The following is a 20,393-nucleotide window of genomic DNA, read 5'->3' on the forward strand; positions in this document are numbered from 1 at the left end:
AAATAAAAATTCTATAGTCTTCAAGCCCTCAGTGAAAAAGTTAAAAGTTTTTAAGTTATAGATCTGCTGTTAGGGGCAGATCATAGAGTATATGAGGCAACTATTTTAACAAATAGGCCACAATTCTCAGTGGCTTACAACAGCTATTTTTTGCTCCCATTTATTGGCCCAAGAATTGACTGAGGTTCACTTGATCTTAATGTGAGTTTAGCTGAACTTGGTTCTAGGCTGCATTTGTATCTAGACACGTTTCTAATTCCAGGATCCCTGGGCATGCCTGTCTCATGATGATAGCAGAAGCACAAAGCAGGGTGTCAAAACACCCTTTTATGACTTTGGTGCCCTGTCACATTGCCCACATTCAGTTGACCAAAACAAGTCATATGACCAGACCCAACTTCCATGATATGGGGGAAATCTACAACTTTCACTCCAATGCAAGGAGCTACAGAGGCAATAGAAAAGGCCTTGAGTCCGTAATGGTAATGTAGGGAGGGAGGGAATAAGTTGAGCTACAGTAATCCAGTGTACTACAGGTAGAAAGCTTGATTCCATTTGGAAAGATGGTTTATAGATACTGCCTCTGTTTTGAATGGCATATTACCTTTTCTTTCTGTCTGCTTTTATTGCTTTGATAATTGACAGCCAAATCCCAGACTGATGTTATAGGTTAGCACCAGAAAGTGCAGCTCATCATTTGAATGGTTGGAAAAAGCACAGACTTTCAGAGTGGTCACAAGGTAAGTCACCTATCTGTTGTGTATCTGTGCTGTATGTTGTATTAACCACGGTTGGCTGTAGAATTAACCTGTGTGTGTATGTGTGATTGATCAAGCTGTTGAAATGTCTTTGAGGAACAAAATAACAAATATTGAATAAAGCAGATTTGTAATTTGCACATTAAAGGAGAAAACATGATTAAATCAAAAAAGACACTTTCAGCTTTTTATAAAAGGTTCCTGAAAATCTAACACTCTAAAATCTGTAATAGAACATAAATGGCAGTTAACTGTTTTGAATATATTTATCTAATTTCAGGTAATTTTTCTCTTTCAAGTTTACTTGGCTGAAGAGAGTAACATGGATACTACTTATTTCAATAATTACAGACACACATTATTTTTAACTAAAATATTTGTGTTTTTATTATTATTAAAACTCTGCATTCAAAAAATGACTTCACAAATGATTTTTGGAAAGGTGAATTTGTCCTGTGACCTAACTGATTTTGTCTGACTTTGGAGAATAATGGCCTTCATGTTACTTGTTTCTTCCCTCGGCCGTTTCCTGTCCTAAATATCCTTATCAAAATTGTTACACATCTTGGTTTTACCTTGCATGTTTTCTTCATAGGGATATTGTCTGGTTAAATATTAGGCAATTAGAAATTGGCTCTTTAAAACTGAGGCCGTCTCTAGAATCCAAGTTAATTTTGTTGTTGTTTGTTTTGATGCTAGGAATTGGACCCAGGGGTGCTTAACCACTGAACCACATTCCCAGCCCTTTATTTTTTTTGAGACAGGATCTTGCTAAGTTGCTTAGGGCCTCACTAAATTGCTGAGGCTGGCTTTGAACTTTCAGTCATCCTGCTTCATTATCCCGAGCCTCTGGGATTACAGGTGTGTGCCACGCACCTGGCCAAGTTGGTTTTTATTGTTTCCTCTTAAACTTTCCATTGTTTTGGCTCTGCATGAAGAGTGAATTGGATGGTATGCCTCCCCTGATTACTGCAGTATTGGATAGCCACTGGAGGCATGCGTGTGTTTGCATGTGTGCACGTGTGTTTATCTAAGCCCTTGTTATCATGGGAATTTACCACTTTCTCAAACCTGAATGATGAACTTAACTCACCAGACAATGTGCCTCTGATGATATAGATGTCTTACCTTAGGTGTTGTACACTGTGTTTTGTGATGTATATATCATGTTTTATACTGTTTTATTAGTATGTGTGAACTTGTCCAAAACCAGCAAATAATAAAAAGTGAAGGGATTTAAAATGAGGGGTCTGATTAGTAATTAAATGTTTTGGAAGTGAGTTAGTGTGGTCAAAGCACATCATACATCAAAAAAGGTGTATCTCTCTTTTCTTGCCAATCATGGACTGAAATACCCTAGGAGGGGGGATGAATCACATACATAGGTGTTAAAGGGGTATGAGCTTTAATTTCTTCATCTATTGAAGTACATCTGGCACTGACTTCCTCTCAGGAAAAAGTGAAGGTACTCAGCAGTCTGTCCCCTTCCCGAGATAATTTTAGGCAGTAGTCTTTTTCTGTCTTTGGAGCAGGGTTGCTCCAAAACACGTGGCTTCCTAAATGAAAGCTTAGGAAACCATCTGTCTGCAGACAGTAGGGAGCAAGGGGCATGGCTGAAAATGCACTCATTCTAGAGCATCTGGCCCTCTAGAGGTCTCACCTTCTAGACACCCTATGTCACAGAGGTGAGAATAGACTTATGAGGTCCTGTACTCTCATTTTTCTCAGTGACTGCAACAAAGTGGTTAGTGGAGAGCTTCCCAGGGCACCTGTAGAAACATTATGACCTGCATCACTTTCACTTGAAAATGTGATTAAAAATCAATGAACCAAACAAGCAAACAAAAAGTAAAGCCTTACTAGTTTCAAATTTTCTTTCTTCTAGAATGCTACTCTAATATAAAGGGAGAAGCATGTTATCCCACAGTCCCGTTGTATGCTGACTTATTCTCAGCTCAAGTTACTTGTAAGTCAGGTACTCAGTGTGGTGGAAGCCGTTGGTTGTCTTTGGGTCACTGCCAAAGAGACTCGTACAGAATTATGTGTAATAAACACCCTATCATATGTCCAACAATGATCTCTCCTACAAAAGTACACTGAGCCTAAATCTTTAACTTCCACCTAATTATTTAGTATTTTGCCAAGGTTGAACACAGGCATTAAAAGAGGACTAGGAATTTGAGTGCTATCTGGGACTTTAGAGATGATCCGATCTAATCTAATATTTTCCCAGTGGTGTTCCAGTAAAATACAAATGGCCTGCAACATATTATGCAGATGTCCCTTTAAATGAATCCTGTGGCCAAATAAGTTTGGAAAACTTTGTTATACAGAGTTATGTTTCTTTACCAAAGGACTTCTCAAGGTCTTCAGTATGCAAACATGAATCCTGCTCTCCAAGGGATACAGCATGTGGCTTTTCTGACCACAAAGTCCTTCTAGTGCAGAACAGACGTTGAGAATGTCAGTCAGAGGCCATGTAGCATAGTCACTAAGAGCATGTCCTCTAGTGTTTAATGGCCTGGGTTCAAATCCTAGCTTCACCATTTACTGATTTTATGATCTGGAGCCCATTGTTAAACTTCTTTGTGCTTCAGTTTCCCCATCTAAAATGGGAATACTAATGATATGTAACTATAGGTTATTTTAAAAATTGAACAACAGGGCTAAGAACAATGCCTGGTGCTATTATCACTCTGACAGTTTTGGTAAGAATGAGCCAACTTAGTATCCTCAATTTGAGAGACAACTGAAGTGAGTCCCAAACAGGTTACTCATACAGCACTCACTCTTTCAACAAACCATGCATGATGATTCTGTCCCCAGAAATATAAATGAGCAAGGCACAGTTTCTGCTCCTGAAGAACAGATGCACTAGTGACTTGGTTCAGGTGACACCAATTAGTAGTAAAGCCAATAGCCCAGGCCTTCTGATTTCTGTTAACAGCATCTCCTCCTGATTTCATTCTGACCTAGCATGAATCATGAAGCCCAGGTTGGTAAGCATAGAGTACAGCTGATAGATTTATCCTTTTAAGTTGTGGTGAGGGCATAGGTTTTAACTTTCTGTTGGTGTTATCCAGAAAGAGTAATTGGTAGAAGCACTTTTGGAGGACAGCAAATTCTAAAATTAGAAAGAGAAGAGAGAGAGAGTCTGAAAAGGCCCTTGTAGAAGTTCCCCAAATATGGAAGGATGGATAGGAGTTCCCCATTTCATTTCAGCGGCTTGTCAATGATCATCTTCTCTGTTTGTTTAGGTAACTCCTCTGAGAGCTTTTCTTGGGACTGCTACAATGAGCAGACAACTAAAGACCTTCCCTCCAGGGATGGAAGTGCATGGGTCCTGGGCTACAGAGCAGGCCCACCCTGTCCGTTCCTTCTTCACGAGGAAAGAGAGAAGTCAAACAGAAGCGAATTGCACTTGGATCTCGAGGTAAGTAGAAATCTTTGTTTGTGTTGTGGTTCTTTGTGGTCAACACAAGTTCGCCTAATATACATTTAATATTAATTTTGCATATAAAGCTCTCAAAGCTCCATTTTGTGTGTGGACCAGTATTTTGATGAATCACTGGGTTGTAGAAAACCAAGTTGTATCTTGGTAATCTGAAATGTGTATACTAGAAAGTGACTGTGTTTATAATTTAACCGAATGTTTTTTCAGAGTACTCACATTAGCTTTGCTGCCTAAACTTCATTGTGGGAAAATTTATTTGCTGATGGTCATTTAATATCATTTTACTAAAAATTTATGAATAACACATGACAGCTGACTGGTATGCCCTGCATGCTCCAGTGAAACCCAAGTAGCCTGTCTTCCCGCACATCTATAAACCTTTCTTTCTCTCCAGCTGCTCAAATAACAGGTGAACAGGTTGGCAGGAAATCTGTCGAATACAGGATGACCCATTTTAAAAACATAGCCTTCTCCTTTCTCATTCACTTGTATGTTCATTGACACAGAAGCATTGACTCCCTAATACAAAGCACTGGGCTGGGGTTTAGCTACTTCCACATTTAGATGGCCTGATAGGATAGACCAGACTGCCATGGTTCTCACCACTCTCCTTTCCCCAACCCAGTTTCCTGCGGCAGAGGGGTTGAGCACTGGGAATCCAAGAAGCATTTTAGTTTTTCTTTTTCTGCTAACAGCTGATAATCTTGTTCTCTGGTTTATTACTTTCCAACCTGGAACTATGCAAGGATGAGCATGGGTTAGACTTATGATCACATAGGCAGCAACATGGGTTTTCAAATTCATGGGTTAGGTGCATCATGTAGATGGTAACCAGTGAGTAGGAGAACCTTGTATTTTTCATAACTATAAAACCATAGTCACTACACATTATTTTAGAAAAGCAGTTGATATTAATTTTTATAACCAGATGCTTAGAATAAAGCTGGAAGATAACAGATTGATAGTTCTTCAGGTGATGGGGATTTGTAAAGTCTTGTCTTTGTCCTCCCTACCTGAAAAGTATATCTTGAGATGTGTTTAAAAAAAGAAGTGTAACAGTGACATCTATTGGTGAATTACTTTAAATTGAGCAGGTGACAAAGGGAAGGAGGCCTTGGAATACAGAAAGGCTACTTTCTTTTTCTTATTTGTTGTTTCTTTTCTTTTTAAAGAAAAAACTATGTATTCCTAATTTTTATTCTTGTGAATGAAATTATTTTTTAACTTTACTAAATTTCTTACAATTCTAAAAATCATACACAATCCTTATAGACAATTAGAAACATGTACATACATTAGAAAAAAGGAATTAACCCATAGTCTCCACAGCTGAAAATTTGATATATTTGGATGATGTATTTTCAATGAAGCTTTTTTTAAATATAAGTCTACTATTTTATAACATTTTTTATTTTATAACCAGTTACTTTTACATTGCCTACCCATGATTTATAACATCTTTATAGATGTTATTTAAGTGATTGAATAATATTCCACTTAATGGTATGCCAAAATTTAATCATGTTTTTCATTATTGGACATTGAAGTTGTTTCTAATTCTAGATTAGTTCTACTGTTTGGAAACAAATACTATAACTACACTTTCTTCAATATTTAAACTATTTCCTTATAATAAATTTCTGGAGGCAAATGATTTTGTATAAATATTTTAAGGCTTTTGATACATATCACTACATAAAAAGCCTATTATTATATATGTCATATATCACATATTGTAAGTATGCATTATCTATATATATAAAATGCATGTGTAATACATGTCTTTATATGCTAAATATGTAAGTTTGTTTAATATACAATAAAAATAAATGAGCATGTATGTTTCTTAGTTTTCCATTAGTTATAATTTTTTAAAATTGGAGGGAGTAGTTTCTTTGGATTATTATCTAGATCAGCATTGTTAACACTTAGACTTTGTTTACTTACCATGACCTATCTATTATAAATGATATTTTAAAAGAATAAAAATGAATTTCAGGGAGAAGAGACACACAGGTGAGGTCTGGAAGGGTCCCTGTGGAGACAGAACTCCTTCAATTTTTTTTTTTTTTCCTGTAGAGACCTTATCATGTAGGCATGATTGGTCAAGTAATTGGCTATTGGTGTTGAACTCAACCTCAGCCCCTTTACCTTCCCTGGAGGTCAGGGGTGAGGCTGCAACCTCTAGTCCTCCAGTCACATAGTTAGTTTCCCTGGAAACCAATCTCCTATCCTTAGAGGCTTTCCAAAAATCCCCTCATTAATATAAACTCAGGTGTCATTAAAAGGGACTTGCTCCTTTCACTCATACCACTCCTGAGCTGTTTTAGGAGCTGGGGCCAAAACCCAAATATTATTACAAAAGATGCTCCTATCACTTATCACATAAAATAATTGTAAGAGCTCTAGTCAGACACCAAAGATGAAGGCCAGATCCATATGTCTTCTTATGTCACCATACCAAACAGCCAGTGTGTATTTCAATTCCTAAGCAACCAGCACTGTGGTCTTGTGGCTGTGGAGGTTGCTGTGAGGAGAGGCTCTGCAGGCTGATTATCCTTTAGTGCTCCTTCAGCATATTTGCAGACCATCCTGAGCAAACAACAAAGCTCTAGAGGACTGTACCCTATGGTCTGTCACCTCCACTTTTGTATTATGCGATTACCAAATATTGTTATAGAATAGTCTTATACTAAAAAACAATTCTTGTCTGAAATTCAAATTTAATTGTGTGTCCTGAATTTTGTTGACTAAATCTAGCAACCCCACGTATCACTTTTGGGTCTATGTTCAAAAGCACCAAATGTATGAGTTGCTCTAGGACAGCATCTATGTATGATACCACCTCAGTCATCCCAGAGAGCAATTTAGAGCATAAAAATGAAGAACTTAGCCTTAAAGTGAAGTTTCCATGTTCCAGCAAACTAGGAGCTACCATTAACTGTGCACCTCAGTTTGCGTTGTACCTTGAACCAGGCAACTGAATGTGGTGAGAGACTAAAGAGCCCAAGTGACCAAACTCATTACACCAAGGGCAGTTTCCTGAAGCATCCATGAGGGGAATGCTTAAGGATAGTTTGTAAAATGTCTATTAATAAGGCACATGGGGGGCTGAGGATGTGGCTCAAGCGGTAGCGCACTCCCCTGGTATGTGTGTGGCCCGGGTTCGATCCCCAGCACCACATACAAACAAAGATGTTGTGTCCACTGAAAACTAAAAAATGAATATTAAAAAAAATTCTCTCTCTCTCTCTCTCTCTCTTTAAAAAAAATAAGGCATATGGGTAGGGAGAAAATGTACTAGGACAGGTGCAGCCTGAGATTGAAAACAGAGCTATGAAAAGCAGAGGAGGTGAACAGTCATCAGAGTTACTTGTTGGTTGCAGGAATCTTTGAAAGTAGGACTTGGCATGCCAGCTGTTAAGATACAAACTTTGAATTCATATTGGTGTTCCTAGTTTACAAGGATCATCAGTCTCTTTATTTGTGAATGCTCCTTAGTGAATTGGCTTAATTGTCTGGGGAAAACACAGCATCAGAATCAAATAAGTTGCACTTTATGAACCGAAGGATATAATCATCAATTCCACATGCAACCTTGAATTCTCTAAGCCAGTAACAAGAATATAGAGGTAATGATCACTTTCTAATGCCAGGTTCAGTTCTCTGCAGTATTATTGTGTCTACGGTGCAAATCAGACAAGAGGTTCAGTGAAGACAGCAGCAGTACTTGAACCCAGGTCTGAGTATAAAGTGTTTAAATGTTAATCCCCTCTATCTCTTCACTACTTGGATACTTCTGTTTTGTTTTTTTGTTTGTTTGTTTGTTTGTTTTTGTGTGTGTGTTATTATTGTTATTGTCTGTTTGTTTTCTTTTAATTTAAGAACAAAGGACATTCATTTAATGGGTAGAAGTTAACTCCATCATCAGTGATGATGATGGAGGACCAGGCTCAGAATTAGTGAAAATACTGCAGCTGCTAATCCGGGGCACTATATCCCTCATCATGTACCAGTCGCATATAGGTTAGGATATAAGCAGATGTCAGTTACCTACTTTCCTTCACTCTTAAATGGCAATCCCCACAGTGTAAACTAGATAGCACATCAATAACAAATTGCTCTCTGATATGGTGCCTTCGCATGACATGGAAAGGGCCCACATCTTTGTATTGCTTTTTTGAAAGCCAATGAGAATCACCCTCCCACTAAAGCCACAGGATTGACTTGCCCAAATCATTAGGATTAGAATATTCAGGGCAAATGGGGCTAGTACTGCAAGTGAAATGAATTCAGAAATATCAAAGTAGCTTGTTTCTTGAAGGCGTGGGTATATTTGTGAGTGTGTGTGTGTGTGTGTGTGTGTGTGTCTGTCTGTCTGTCTGACAGTGTGAGAAAGAGAGAGGCATATGTCTGTTGGTGGTACATTAAATGATCAAGAAATTAGCAAGGTAAAAAGAACAATTGCAATTGATGAATTTTTAATGGATTCTTTAAAAAAAATCTTGTCTCTTGAAGTCATAATAAAGCAGTTGGAAAAAAAACAAGCTGATATGATTCCAAATCCACATAAAATTTAATTGCTCTCTCAAATTAGTTCCAATTTTTGAATTGGTATGGTGGTTTGGTACTACGCTTCAATAAAAATCCTCTTTTGTGTCAAGCACAGAGTTTAGTCGACATGCCATTTCCACAATTCTATGACATCCACCTGTATATTCCCCACAAACTGCATGGTAATGATAAATCTGGCAACATACCACATTTCTTTGTAAAACAAAAAGAACAATAAACTTAATCACTGAACCAACTTAATGGTTAATGTAGCTGTTAAATTCATTTTTCTTTGATCTTTATAACACTCCTTGTTCTTATTTCATTTTTATATATTCTGACATGAAATAGTGGTTCATATAAAATTTGGATTCTCGATTGTATACACAGAGTAAACTTTGTAGTATACTTTCAGAACCCGAAAGAACACAGTATAGAACTGATTTTTATTTTTTTTAAATGAGAAATTTCTATGGGAATTTTATGTAAGCAAGATGGCGTGTTGCTGTGGAAATATTTTATTCAATTTCTCTGAAATTCATGTGGTTGTTTTTGACCTCCTTTTTTTGTCCCCAAAGTTTCCCTTCTCTGTTCATTGGACTTAGGGTACTGTGATTCTCACGTAGTCTCTTTAAACCCTGGTCTCTTTCTCCTCCAAGATGGGGGATGGGGTGGGAATTTGTGGTTAAAGTTATAATCCCATATGGCCCATTGAGAATTTGAACTGCAGTAGCTGTTGAACAGAGGCCATTAGAGAACACGCCTATGTTAACATAAAGTTTCAATTTTTATGGCCTAAATATTTGTCTGTTGCCCTTAGGGTTTTTCTGAGTTTAATTAAGTCATTCTGGTTTATTAATATCATTATTTCTAAATTATATTAAGGACTGCAGCTACTACAGACAAGTCTTGTATATGAATATCATAAACCTCCCTCTCCAGCTATAGAAAATATATGACCTTGGTTCTGGGAACATTTCTTTAGAGTATTTCAAGATACTTTTTCCAGTGTTGAAAATGACCACAGCGCTATATATATTTGTCTTATTAAATCTCCAATTAAAGTGGTGTGCCAAATGGCACCAACAGGCAATACATTTCAAAACTGGGGAAATGTGATTTTTCCTCACCATCCACAGATCCCTGCAACCATACATGCTTCAGAGTAAGAGTAGTCACACTGGCCATCTGAGGATTAGGAATTGTAGCACATTTAATTCTTGAACAATTCTGATTTATTATTTTTCCATTTTATACATGTGGACATTGGCTTAAAGAATTTAAAGAAGCTTACCTTCTTGCCTAAAGTGACACAGCTAGTGTATGATCATTACTGAATACTTCATAATGAACCCAAGTGCACCCCATTTCAAAACCACAGCCTTGGCCTCTTCTACTACTTTTTCTCTGCTCTCTCTTTAACTATGTTTAAAAATAGGATCCATGGAAGTTCCTCATTTCTTTCTCCTTATAACCTTAATGCAGTGATATCTGTTTCCACATTTTTTCTCTTAAAATGACTTCTTATATGGGTATTAAGTTCAAGGAATTATTACTGATTTTGAATTCACAATCTTTGTGACTCTTTCTACTCTCCACAAACTTCATCTGACTTCAGTAGGCAGTTGGCTTGGGTAACTGCATGATCTGTTTTTCATCCCTGTCTATATTTCAATAGGAAAGAAAAATGTTATAAAATATCATGGCTCCTTCTCCTTCTTCTTCTTCTCATTGTAACAAAAATAACAAACATTTATAATCAGTGGGATTCTATACATATCCTGGCTTTGCCATTCCTGAGTATGTAATCTTAGAATTGACTTAACTTCTTTGAACCTCAGTATTAATTTATAGTAGTGCCCAATGCAGTGACTCCTTACACATGTGGTTATTTAATTAAGTCAAATTAAAAACTTGGTTCCTCAGTCACACTAACCACATTTTCAGTTCTTGGAGGCCTCTGTGGTTGGTATTTACCACACAGGATGACACAGAAATATGTTTCCCTTAATTCAAAACCTTGCACTGGACCACACTAATCTAAATGGCATTAATGAGAGCTTTCTCATAGACGTATGGAAGGAACTAGGGTGCAAGAAAACTTACATAAAGAACCTAGCATGATGCTTACTGAGAGCAACAGTGACATCCTAAAAAATTGTTGGTTTTCTTCCTGTTCTATCCTCATCCACCTCTACTTTGTTTTAGTTAAGTCTCCGCCTTCTCTAAATTTTCTACTGACTTCTCTAAATTTAAAAATATTTTTAAATTATAGCTGAATCTTTAGAGTTTGAACTAACTTCCAGAATAGCTTTCTCTTAAAAAGAAAATTAAGAAAGAAAAGTAAAAAAATAACTAGTAATAGCAGGACCCAAGAGGGGTCTAGTTTTACTAATTGTGAAGGAGAGGAGTTATAGGCAGTAATGGGCATAAATAGCTTATTAGATGCCAGGTCTTCATCTCTACCTTTGATAAGGAGCAATTTAACCACAATGAGATGCTTTCTCCACAGATTTTATGCCTTCTATTGTCATTATCCAAGTGGGCCAATCATAATATTTTCTTCACTTTTGAAAAGCTCAAAGCCCTTCCGAAACCTGTCCCACAAGAGATAGCTCCCACTTAACCGCTCCTTGTCCCATTAGCTTCATAAGTTCAGTTATAGCCTTTCTTTTTATTTTTAACATTATTTTATTTTGTTATCAACACTACATCCATTTCCAGCGAACCTTTGAGATTGGTTGGTGGAGTCCAGTCTTAGAAATATTTTCCAGTGGGACCCTAACCAGTAATGTTCAACAACTTTGAACTTGGCTTTTATATTTGTAAGAGTAAGGAAATTTAAAACAAAGCAGCACCTTTCAAGTCTAAGGAACTGACCTAAAAACAGACATGCAAACAAACAACAAAGGGAAAAGAAAATGGTCAGTGCTCTGCTGTCCAGGACCTGTGTTCCTCCCAGGCCAGGCACTGTTTGGGAACAGCCGTTCCCCAAAGGACTAGAATGGCAGTGTCATTATCAGTATGCTTCAGTTGAGGTTTGAGAAAAGAATGAAAAGAAGGTCCAAATTCAAGGATTACTTGTTTTCTGAAATGATTGAGGTGGCTTAAAAAATCACCTTGGAGCTCAGGAAATATAAAGAACAGGGAAAACTCTGTAACCTTCTGCAGTGCCTCCTGAGACCATGTTAGGCTAATTACTCTCCTCAGGTGAAACAGATGGAAAAAACCAACCCAGAAAGCACTGGCCCTGAAACACCCAGAGGGATGCCTTGGAAGATTTTTCTTTGGGACTTAATTCACTTGTGGCACAATGGGGCCGTGGTCTAGGAAGGCATTGCATTTGTCTGACTGTCCTGGTACACAGTGGAGGGAGCTTGAGGGGGTGGGTGTAGGGGATTATTCAGTTTCCAGGTGAGGAAGCTGCAGCACAGGGCATCTGTAAAACTTGCCCACGGTCAAGCTTCTTATAGGGGCAGAACATGATCTGAGCCCAGGACGGTGCTCTTAGCTCTGCCCAGTGCCCTTATTTCTTGGTCTCTAAATGATCACACACCCTCTGCTCTCCATTTTTTTTCCAGTTTCATAACATGCCTAGCCTCTCCTCTTCCTTTTTAGACTCTTCTAGTTTGCTCTCAACTCATTTTCATAGAAACATTGATACCGTCAGGGGGAACCAGTCTTAGAAATATTTTACACCGACTGTTCAGCAATAACAACAACAACAAAAAACCCTTAATCACTGAGATCCATTCCTTGAAACAGGCAGGTGTCGCCTGTTTCTTTTTAACCAATTAGGAGAAACAATTGCAGCTTTTGATAGGCTGTGCAGAGGGGCTAGTTTAGTTGGCGGGGAACTCCACGCCAAGAAGGCAGAAGGAATGCTGCAAAACTAGGAGGAGTCTGAGGAGGTCACTGGTTTGGTCCCATCACAGTCCTGTGCATCAAGTAGAAGCAGAGTGTCCTCTCCATTTCAAAGATGTGGAAAATGGGCCTGTGGAGGATGCTGCTGAGGAAGAGGGTAGGATCACAGGGCCTATTGGAGGGTGGCGTGATGGGAGGAGTGGGAGATGGGGAGCCGCGTTCCCCATGGAGATGCTGCACTTGAACAGCAAGGCAGGTTCAGCACTCTCCTGACTTTTAACTATGTTCATCTTTAACATAAGGTCCGGCTAGATGATTTCTAATATTTCTAAAGACCCAGTCAGCTTCCCAACAATTCATTTCTACCCAAATTCTTCCATAATTTTATGTCTTTTGTATGACACCTCATCCAATCAACAGATTTTTAAAAAAATATTTTTTTAGTTGTAGACAGACACAACACCTTTATTTTATTTATTTTTATGTGGTGCTGAGGATCAAATCCAGGGCCTCACACGTGCCAGGCAAGTGCTCTACTACTGAGCCACAACCCCAACCCTCAACAGATTTTTTTGGATAATCCTGACATCATAATTTCCTCAGTCCTTCCCTTTTATACCAGACATCGTTCGTTAAATTGAAATATATCTCTGAACAACAAGAACAAAAGTCCATCTTTACCCGTGATCCTATTCCTCCTATTCATAGTGTATTTATTTTACCCAATCCCTTGCTCTAAAATTTTTTCCCCACACCTTTTAAAAAATTTTTTAATATTTATTTTTTAGTTATAACTGGACACAATATCTTTATTTTATTTATTTTTATGTGGTGCTGAGGATCAAACCCAGGGCCTCGCACGTGCTAGACCAGCGCTCTACTGCTGAGCTACAACCCCAGCCCCTCCCCACATACTTTCTACACTCTTATTTACCCTTACTAATTTTAACTTCACTTTCTACTTGTTTCAAGCAATTGCCACATGAATCTATGCAAATAATTTTGAGAGGTTAGAAGCAATTAATCATTAAAATAAGTCCCAGAGCTTGAAATAAACTGGATAAGGAGAAACAGGACAATTAGCCTGACAGTGGAAGCAATCTCCTTTGCCTTTCTGGGGGCTGTTTGAGATTTTGGAGTAAATAAATCTAACTTGAAAAACATGGGAAAGGCTCCGTAGAGGATGAGGGCTTTCAGAAGTTTTCTTTCTAGGCAGTGTACAACTTGCACAAAGTGATATAAAAATAGTTTTTAATGCTGATTTCTTTAATACTGTGAAGGTCACAGAGCTAAGCACTACAGCCTGTAGGTGGTGATGTGCCTTCTGTTGTAGTTCTTTCAGTCTTAACAGTATCCACTGGCTGGACTGATGCCCATATGCTGTCCTGAAGTAGAACTGATTCCAGCTTCTATCTAGTTGAGAGGATGGTGAAATGGTAGGAGGGTTCACTGGAAGGACATTCTTCCCACAAATTTATGTGCAGATTTAAAAAAAAAATTTTTTTTAGTTGTAGATGGACATGATACCTTTATTTTTATTTATTTATTTTTATGTGGTGCTGAGACTTGAACCCAGTGCCTCACATGTGCGAGGCAAGGGCTCTGCCACTGAGCCACATCCCCAGCCCCCTATATTCAGATTTTAAATAGGAACTCTCTTTTAAATCGGAACAAATAGTAATGAAGAGTATCATGTGGATCAAATGCTGCTTATTTATCCTGTATTCTGACTTAATTGCCTGAGGTGGACCTTTTTCATTTGGCCTTTTGCATGGATGTGGCTATTAGAGAGTTTATGTGTCTCATTACAACTCAAAGAGAACCAGTTGAGGTTATAGTGGGTTGTAAAGGATGAAAGTCTTGGCTTCCACTGGTTTTGTGTAGCAGGTGCTTCCCAAGTATTTATCACAATGTGATATGACACTGAGATAAATAATGTCCAAGAAGGGTGATTATCTCCACTCCTGGAAGTATTTAAACTTTAAGTAGACTCATTTTTCAAGACCAACCCACTTAGATCACATTTGTGAGTTGCTTATTTGAATATTATAGTCCCAAACACTTTTCAAATCCCAGAATGTCTTCTGGTCATGAGAACTAGTGGCCTGGAAGAGTAAGTATTCAGATTTCCGAGTTACCAGGCTTCTGCTCTTCACTCCTCCTCATATTTAAATGGTCACTGCTTTCTTTCATTCAAAATTGTTTCAGCTCAGCTGCTGCTATTCAGACTGAGTCCTGGGTATAGAGTACTTGGCTACCTTTTCTGAGCAAAGAATTTCCTCTTTCTTGGCTGATGTCCCTCCCAACTACACATTTCATGATGGTGGCAGGGTGGAGTGTCTTCATCTCTGTACACCAGACCTAATTGGTGCTCATTAGACACTGGATGAGTGAGTCTTTGCAATTGGAGTTGTGCTTCATAAATGAAGGGAATAGTAGGAGGAAGCTGGAAAACCTCTTGATGTGCTCAATTCCAGCAGATTCTATCTTGTCTTTGGCCAATAAACAAACCTGCTAGGTGTTACTGGAGTTTTTGCTTGACTTTTTTCCCCCTAAGAAGCATCTCTAGACTTCTTCTGAACTAATAGCATAATGGGCATCCTCAGGGTAAGTTTTCATGAACTCATTTATACTTTGGTGTCATCCTGGAGGAGAAGTGCATCTTGCATCTTAGAGTCCACCAACAAGCTGGACTGAAGCCCCTCTGTACTTCAAGTCTCAGCTGTGTGTGGCATCCTATGAGGGCAGGAAGTGTAGCCCTGGGCTGTAGAGGAGTGGTTAAGAATATGGATTCTAGAACCTGTCTGTCTGGATTCAGATTCTAGTCCTGCCATTCTGTGGGTCTCTAAACATGTGCATGCTGTTTAATATTTCTGTGCCTCAATTTCCTAGCAGGAAGAGAATAATAATACTGACTTTATAGAGTTGAGATTTATATCAAATGGTTAACGTTTTGGAGCACCAAAACCAGCTTGGAACATAGTAAATATTCAAATGTTAGGTATTATTTACATTATTCCCCATTCTCTAGCTTGGTTAGTTATCTTCTTTTGGTTTTGGTTTTATTTATTTATTTTAATTTTTAAATTCTTAGTTTCTTAACTTTTAAAATGAGCCTCAAAACACTTACATACTTAGGGCCAAAGAAAAATCTCCTTGAACCAAAGACTTGCCCCACTTTTCATGAAATTGGTGGGTATTGAGAGGATGCTGAACCTTATAATTTCAGTTCCACAGTGTGGAAGAACTAATACACCCTTCCAGTTTAGGTCCTATATTTGTCTGTTGAGGGGCCTGGAAACTTATTTTGGAAATCAGTCATTAGTTGTGTTGCAGAAAATGAAAGGTTCTCACCAAGTATATGTGGTGTCTCCATCCCTCACCCATCTTTGCATATGTATCTCTTAAGAAGAATAATCTGTGATCTGGTGAGATAATTCTTTCTCATAATCTTGAAGAAGCAGAAGTCTGACTTTTATCAATAGGCATTTCCTCTAGACAGCAAGCTTGTGCTGAGACTTAAATGACACCATTGAGTTTTTTTTCCTCTAGTGTCCTGGTGGTTTTTGATTTAACTTTTACTTCAGTTAATAATCCCCAAATAAGTTAGAATCAGATGCAAAGAGGAAAGTACCCATTTAGACACAAGATCAAATCAAGGTTTAGAAGGTGGTCTCTTATTTTCCTGATAGGTGTTGGTGGGTTATAATGATATGTACCTTTTTTTTTTTTAAATTTATGTGAGGGTTCCTTTTGAATACATTGGGAAAAAAAAAACATTGTTGCAATCAGAATTTCTCAGTATTAATGAGCATTATCTTTAGTATTAGAGAATGTGACTCAAGTTATCCAAGGGTGACTTGCAGCCATTCCCCACTTCAGATAAAGCAAGACTGTCATTTTGCTGGTTGCTATGGCTTCTGTTTTGCAGAAGAAATTGCTGTTTGTGTTTAATACTTGGCTGCAGCCTTCTGGGAGGTTTGCTCAAAGAGAGTTGGCAATATCCGTTAAGCCAGTTTGACTCTTCTCTCAATCCAGCACAGTGCCCTGTCCATTCCAGTGGCTCACTGTGTGTCTGCTCACTGAACTAGATTTGAAAAACATTGAGACTTTCAGGTACAACAGGAAGGTGTCCCAAGAGGCAGGTAGGCAGCTAGGAAACAGTGCTTCAATTTTCCCCCTGTCCTTAAGTTTCCAGGTTCCCAGCATGTAACAGAGTGGTAGATATTACATTAAGCTGATGTTTAGAGGTTGTTTTGTGTGTCTTTTTTTTTTTTTTTTTTTAAAGGCAAAATGGGTCTGACAAAGACTTCAGATGTTTTGCCCACTAGGGGAATGTGGATCCTCAGGGATCTTTGATGAATTACTTTGCCTAACAAGGCAGAGCATGTGTTTCTTTGTGCTGTGTGCCAGGTTCGTTTAGGTGTTTGGAGCACTAAAGCAGAGAGGGATGCTCTACCTTCTTCTGCTACCAGGATTCCTAAGGAAGCCAGGAAGTCAAAGCTTGATGTTGGCACAGGAGTGCAGCTGGTAATTATTCCGGCTGAGCTGTTTACTCTGCCACCTAATGGTTGACAGACACTGGGTGTGGTGGGCGTACTTTCCTAAGTACCTGTTTGTAGAACTCAGGCAGCTAGGGCAGAGCTAAAACAGCAGTAATTTGAAACCAGTAGTGTTGGTTTTCCTTCTCCAGCCGGCAGCTGAAATCTGCATTCCAGATGCAACCTGCGGAGAAGCGGAAGAAAGCATTAAAAAAAAAAAAAAAAGACTTCAAGGGCAGTAAAGTAAATTGACTGCTTTGAAAGTTCTGGGTACTTTAAGATGATCTTTACTTTTTCCCTTTTGATTAGGGCTTGTAAGTGACTGTTGGGCTGTTGATGTGGGTGCCCTTCTAGTGTAGTTGTTGTTGTTGTTGTTTTGGCTTGGCGGGCCCAGGCCTCTGATCATATTCCAGATGGAAAAGAGGGCTCATGTAAGGAGTAGTTCAAACATTTTCTGCTGATTCACTTCTGAATCCCTTAGGCTGCTCCAGGGGGTGGTTAAGGACTGTCAAGATCAGCTTGCCGCCTCAGCACTTTCAGGAACCTCAACTTGCTCACCAATGAGGAAGTTGAATGCAACCAGGAGAACCGCAGGCACTGGGGCGGAGCTCCTCCTGAAGTCCTGACTGGGACTACGGGCAGGCTGACTTTCCTATGACAAAAAGTCTTTTGTCCAGGGGAATAAATACGGAAGTCCAAGAAGAGCAGCCTCCTGTCCGCGTGTAGTAAAGGTGCGCAGCCCCAGCCGCTCCTGGGCATAGAGCTCCACAGGCTTTTCACGGTTGCCCCGAGCACTCTTCCGTCATCGAGTAAACCGGAAGGGAGGGCACAGTGACCCGAGGGAGACCAAGTGTATTCTCTGAGCGGCTGAGAGCCTGGCTCCCTCCCGGGTCCTGTTGCTCCCTGCCCTGTAATTTCAGGGCAGATGGAGTGGATAAATTGAGAGAGCACAGCGAGGGTAGCACAAGTCAGAACTTCCTCTAAGGGCCTGTGGAGACATGGAGGAGGTTGGGAACTCTCTAAATGGCAGTGATGTGTCGGAACCAGAAAAATCCGAAGCTGGACTTGAAATGGCTCAGTCGATCCTGAGTAAGTTTTCTATGAAATCCCTCTTTGGATTTACAAACAAGTTGGAATCTGTGAAGCCTGAAGAGGAGGATGCTGTGCTGAAAGCATTCCGCAGTTTAGATGTGGATCCCACACCTCAGCAGGATGATCCCAGCAAAGGCTCAGATGAGCTGGAGGCAGAGGCTCAGGTGCCACCTGATCTAGGAAACGAAGGGAAGACTGAAAGCGTGGAGAGAGAATCGGAGGGAAGTCAGGGAAAAGCAGAAGCAGGGAGTTCTCTCTGTGGTCAAGAGCTTCTTCCACTTGCTACTTTGAATGTGGGCAGAGATGATGTCATCTGCGTCCGTGGGACCCTTGTGCATACCACCAGTGATTCTGACTCTGATGATGGAGGCCAAGAGCCAGAAGAGGGAAGCAGCACCAATGACCCAAAGTCCTTTAGTGTTGACTTATCTGAGCCATCTCAGGAGCCCAAAGAAAAACCAGGAGGTTCTAGAGAAAATGCTAGCACTGGGGAAATGGATGATGTAGAGCTCTGTGCAGAAAATCCTCAAAGGAGTCCACCTGAGATAAGCAGCAAACTGGAACCTGGCAATGATGGCCTTCAGACAGAGCATAGCCCCAGCCAAGGCCAGGCTGGAGAAGAAGGGTCCCAAGTCCCACCTGTAGCAACAGACCAGAACTCTAGTGCCAATGTCACTGCAAGTGTCTCTCTCAAAGGAGAAGTCCCTGGAGAGAAGTCGTTCCAGCTTCCAGCTTTTTTCAGTGGGCTTCGTGTACTGAAGAAGGGGGCCACAGCAGAAGGAGAGGAGACCATCACTGAAATTAAACCAAAGGATGGGGACCTGGCTTTGCTCAAGTTGACCCAGCCTGTTCAGAAGTCTCTGGTGCAGACAGGGCCACAGACTGTGAAGAGCAGGGAGAGAGCAAGTGATCCGAAGGCCACTCCCACTCTCCTGGAGCAGCTCTCTCAGCTGCTCAACATTGACATGCCCAAAACTGAACTGAAGGGAGCAGACCCCCAGTCGCCGGGGGGAGGAGATATGGGCTATAGTGCTGATCAGGAGAGCCAAAGGGGCTCTGAAGATGCCCAAACCCAGAGTGGCGAGGTCAAGCCAAAACCACCAGAGACTGCTCTGGAGGCCTTTAAAGCCTTATTCATCCGTCCCCCCAAAAAGGGGACTACAGCTGACACCTCTGAGCTGGAAGCTCTCAAGCGCAAGATGAGACATGAAAAGGAGTCACTAAGAGCTGTGTTTGAACGGTCCAAGTCCAAACCAGCAGACAGCCCGTCTGATTCCAAAAGCGTATGTAGAGTTTGGTTTTGCATTTTATCATAAAATGTGATGCCACATTATTTGTTTTCAGGTTTGCCGACAAAGCGAATTCCATTTGCCTATCGTTAGTGTTCTTGCGTGGGTGAAAAATGATTTTAATGAAATCAAATCATCCTTGTAAGGAGTATTGAGTTGGAGAGGAGTGCTTTTCTTTCTTTCGCATATTTCTTGGAGTGTAATAAGAGGAATATATGTAGAGATGTGTGAGTAGGAAGGGGGAAACCCTTGCTCTGAGTTTAAACATCAATAGTAAATACTTATAAAGATTTAGCATCATGGGAAGCGATGCATATGGAGGTATAGCCTGCATTTATAGGGATTTCCTCACTGCTTAATTACCCCTCTGTGAAAACTATGATTTCCTTTGAAAGTCTGCCATTTAGCAAAATATGTGTTTCTGATGTAATTGAAATGTTCCATTTGGCTGTGGGGCTTCCTGATTGAGCACTGAATTTAGAGTGAGAACTGGGTTTTAATTCTAACTCTGCCATTTACGGACTGGATGACCTTGATAATTTCTGAGTTTCAATCTCAATATGCAAAATAAGGAAAATAATCCTTACTTTATGTGGTTATCATGAAGATTAAATTAAGCTCTGCATAAAATGTATATAATTCATGAAAACAGTTATTCAAAGAAAAAAACTTCAGATAATGTATGTATAAAGACTAGGAAGCACCTGTCTGGTGGATATTAAATGTTCATAAAAACAATTAATAGAATTTATTGCTTAAGATCAATTCAGAATGTGATTACCACTCTCTCCTATATATTTACTATGCTCTTTTGAATCAAAAATTCAAGTCATTAGAAAAA

At 39.5% G+C, this 20,393-nt stretch overlaps 1 protein-coding gene across 3 annotated transcripts in view; it reads left to right on the forward strand.

The window, feature by feature from the left end:
• The window catches only part of Fmn1 (formin 1), a 363,324-nt gene that overhangs the window by 67,591 nt on the left and 275,340 nt on the right, over window positions 1-20,393 (forward strand). The window contains exon 2 of one of the 3 annotated variants that reach the window (XM_076848461.2): window positions 4,016-4,191. The exons of 1 other annotated variant lie outside the window; for it this stretch is intronic. In XM_076848461.2, coding sequence (XP_076704576.2) covers window positions 4,016-4,191 — 176 coding nt within the window. Of the gene's footprint in view, window positions 1-4,015; window positions 4,192-18,169; window positions 19,547-20,393 lie in introns of those variants that run through there. One more of the 3 variants, XM_076848464.2, reaches the window with a different exon arrangement.

The sequence above is a fragment of the Callospermophilus lateralis genome, chromosome 3 (assembly GCF_048772815.1).
Source record: "Callospermophilus lateralis isolate mCalLat2 chromosome 3, mCalLat2.hap1, whole genome shotgun sequence".
In the NCBI taxonomy this organism is placed as follows: Eukaryota; Metazoa; Chordata; class Mammalia; order Rodentia; family Sciuridae; genus Callospermophilus; species Callospermophilus lateralis.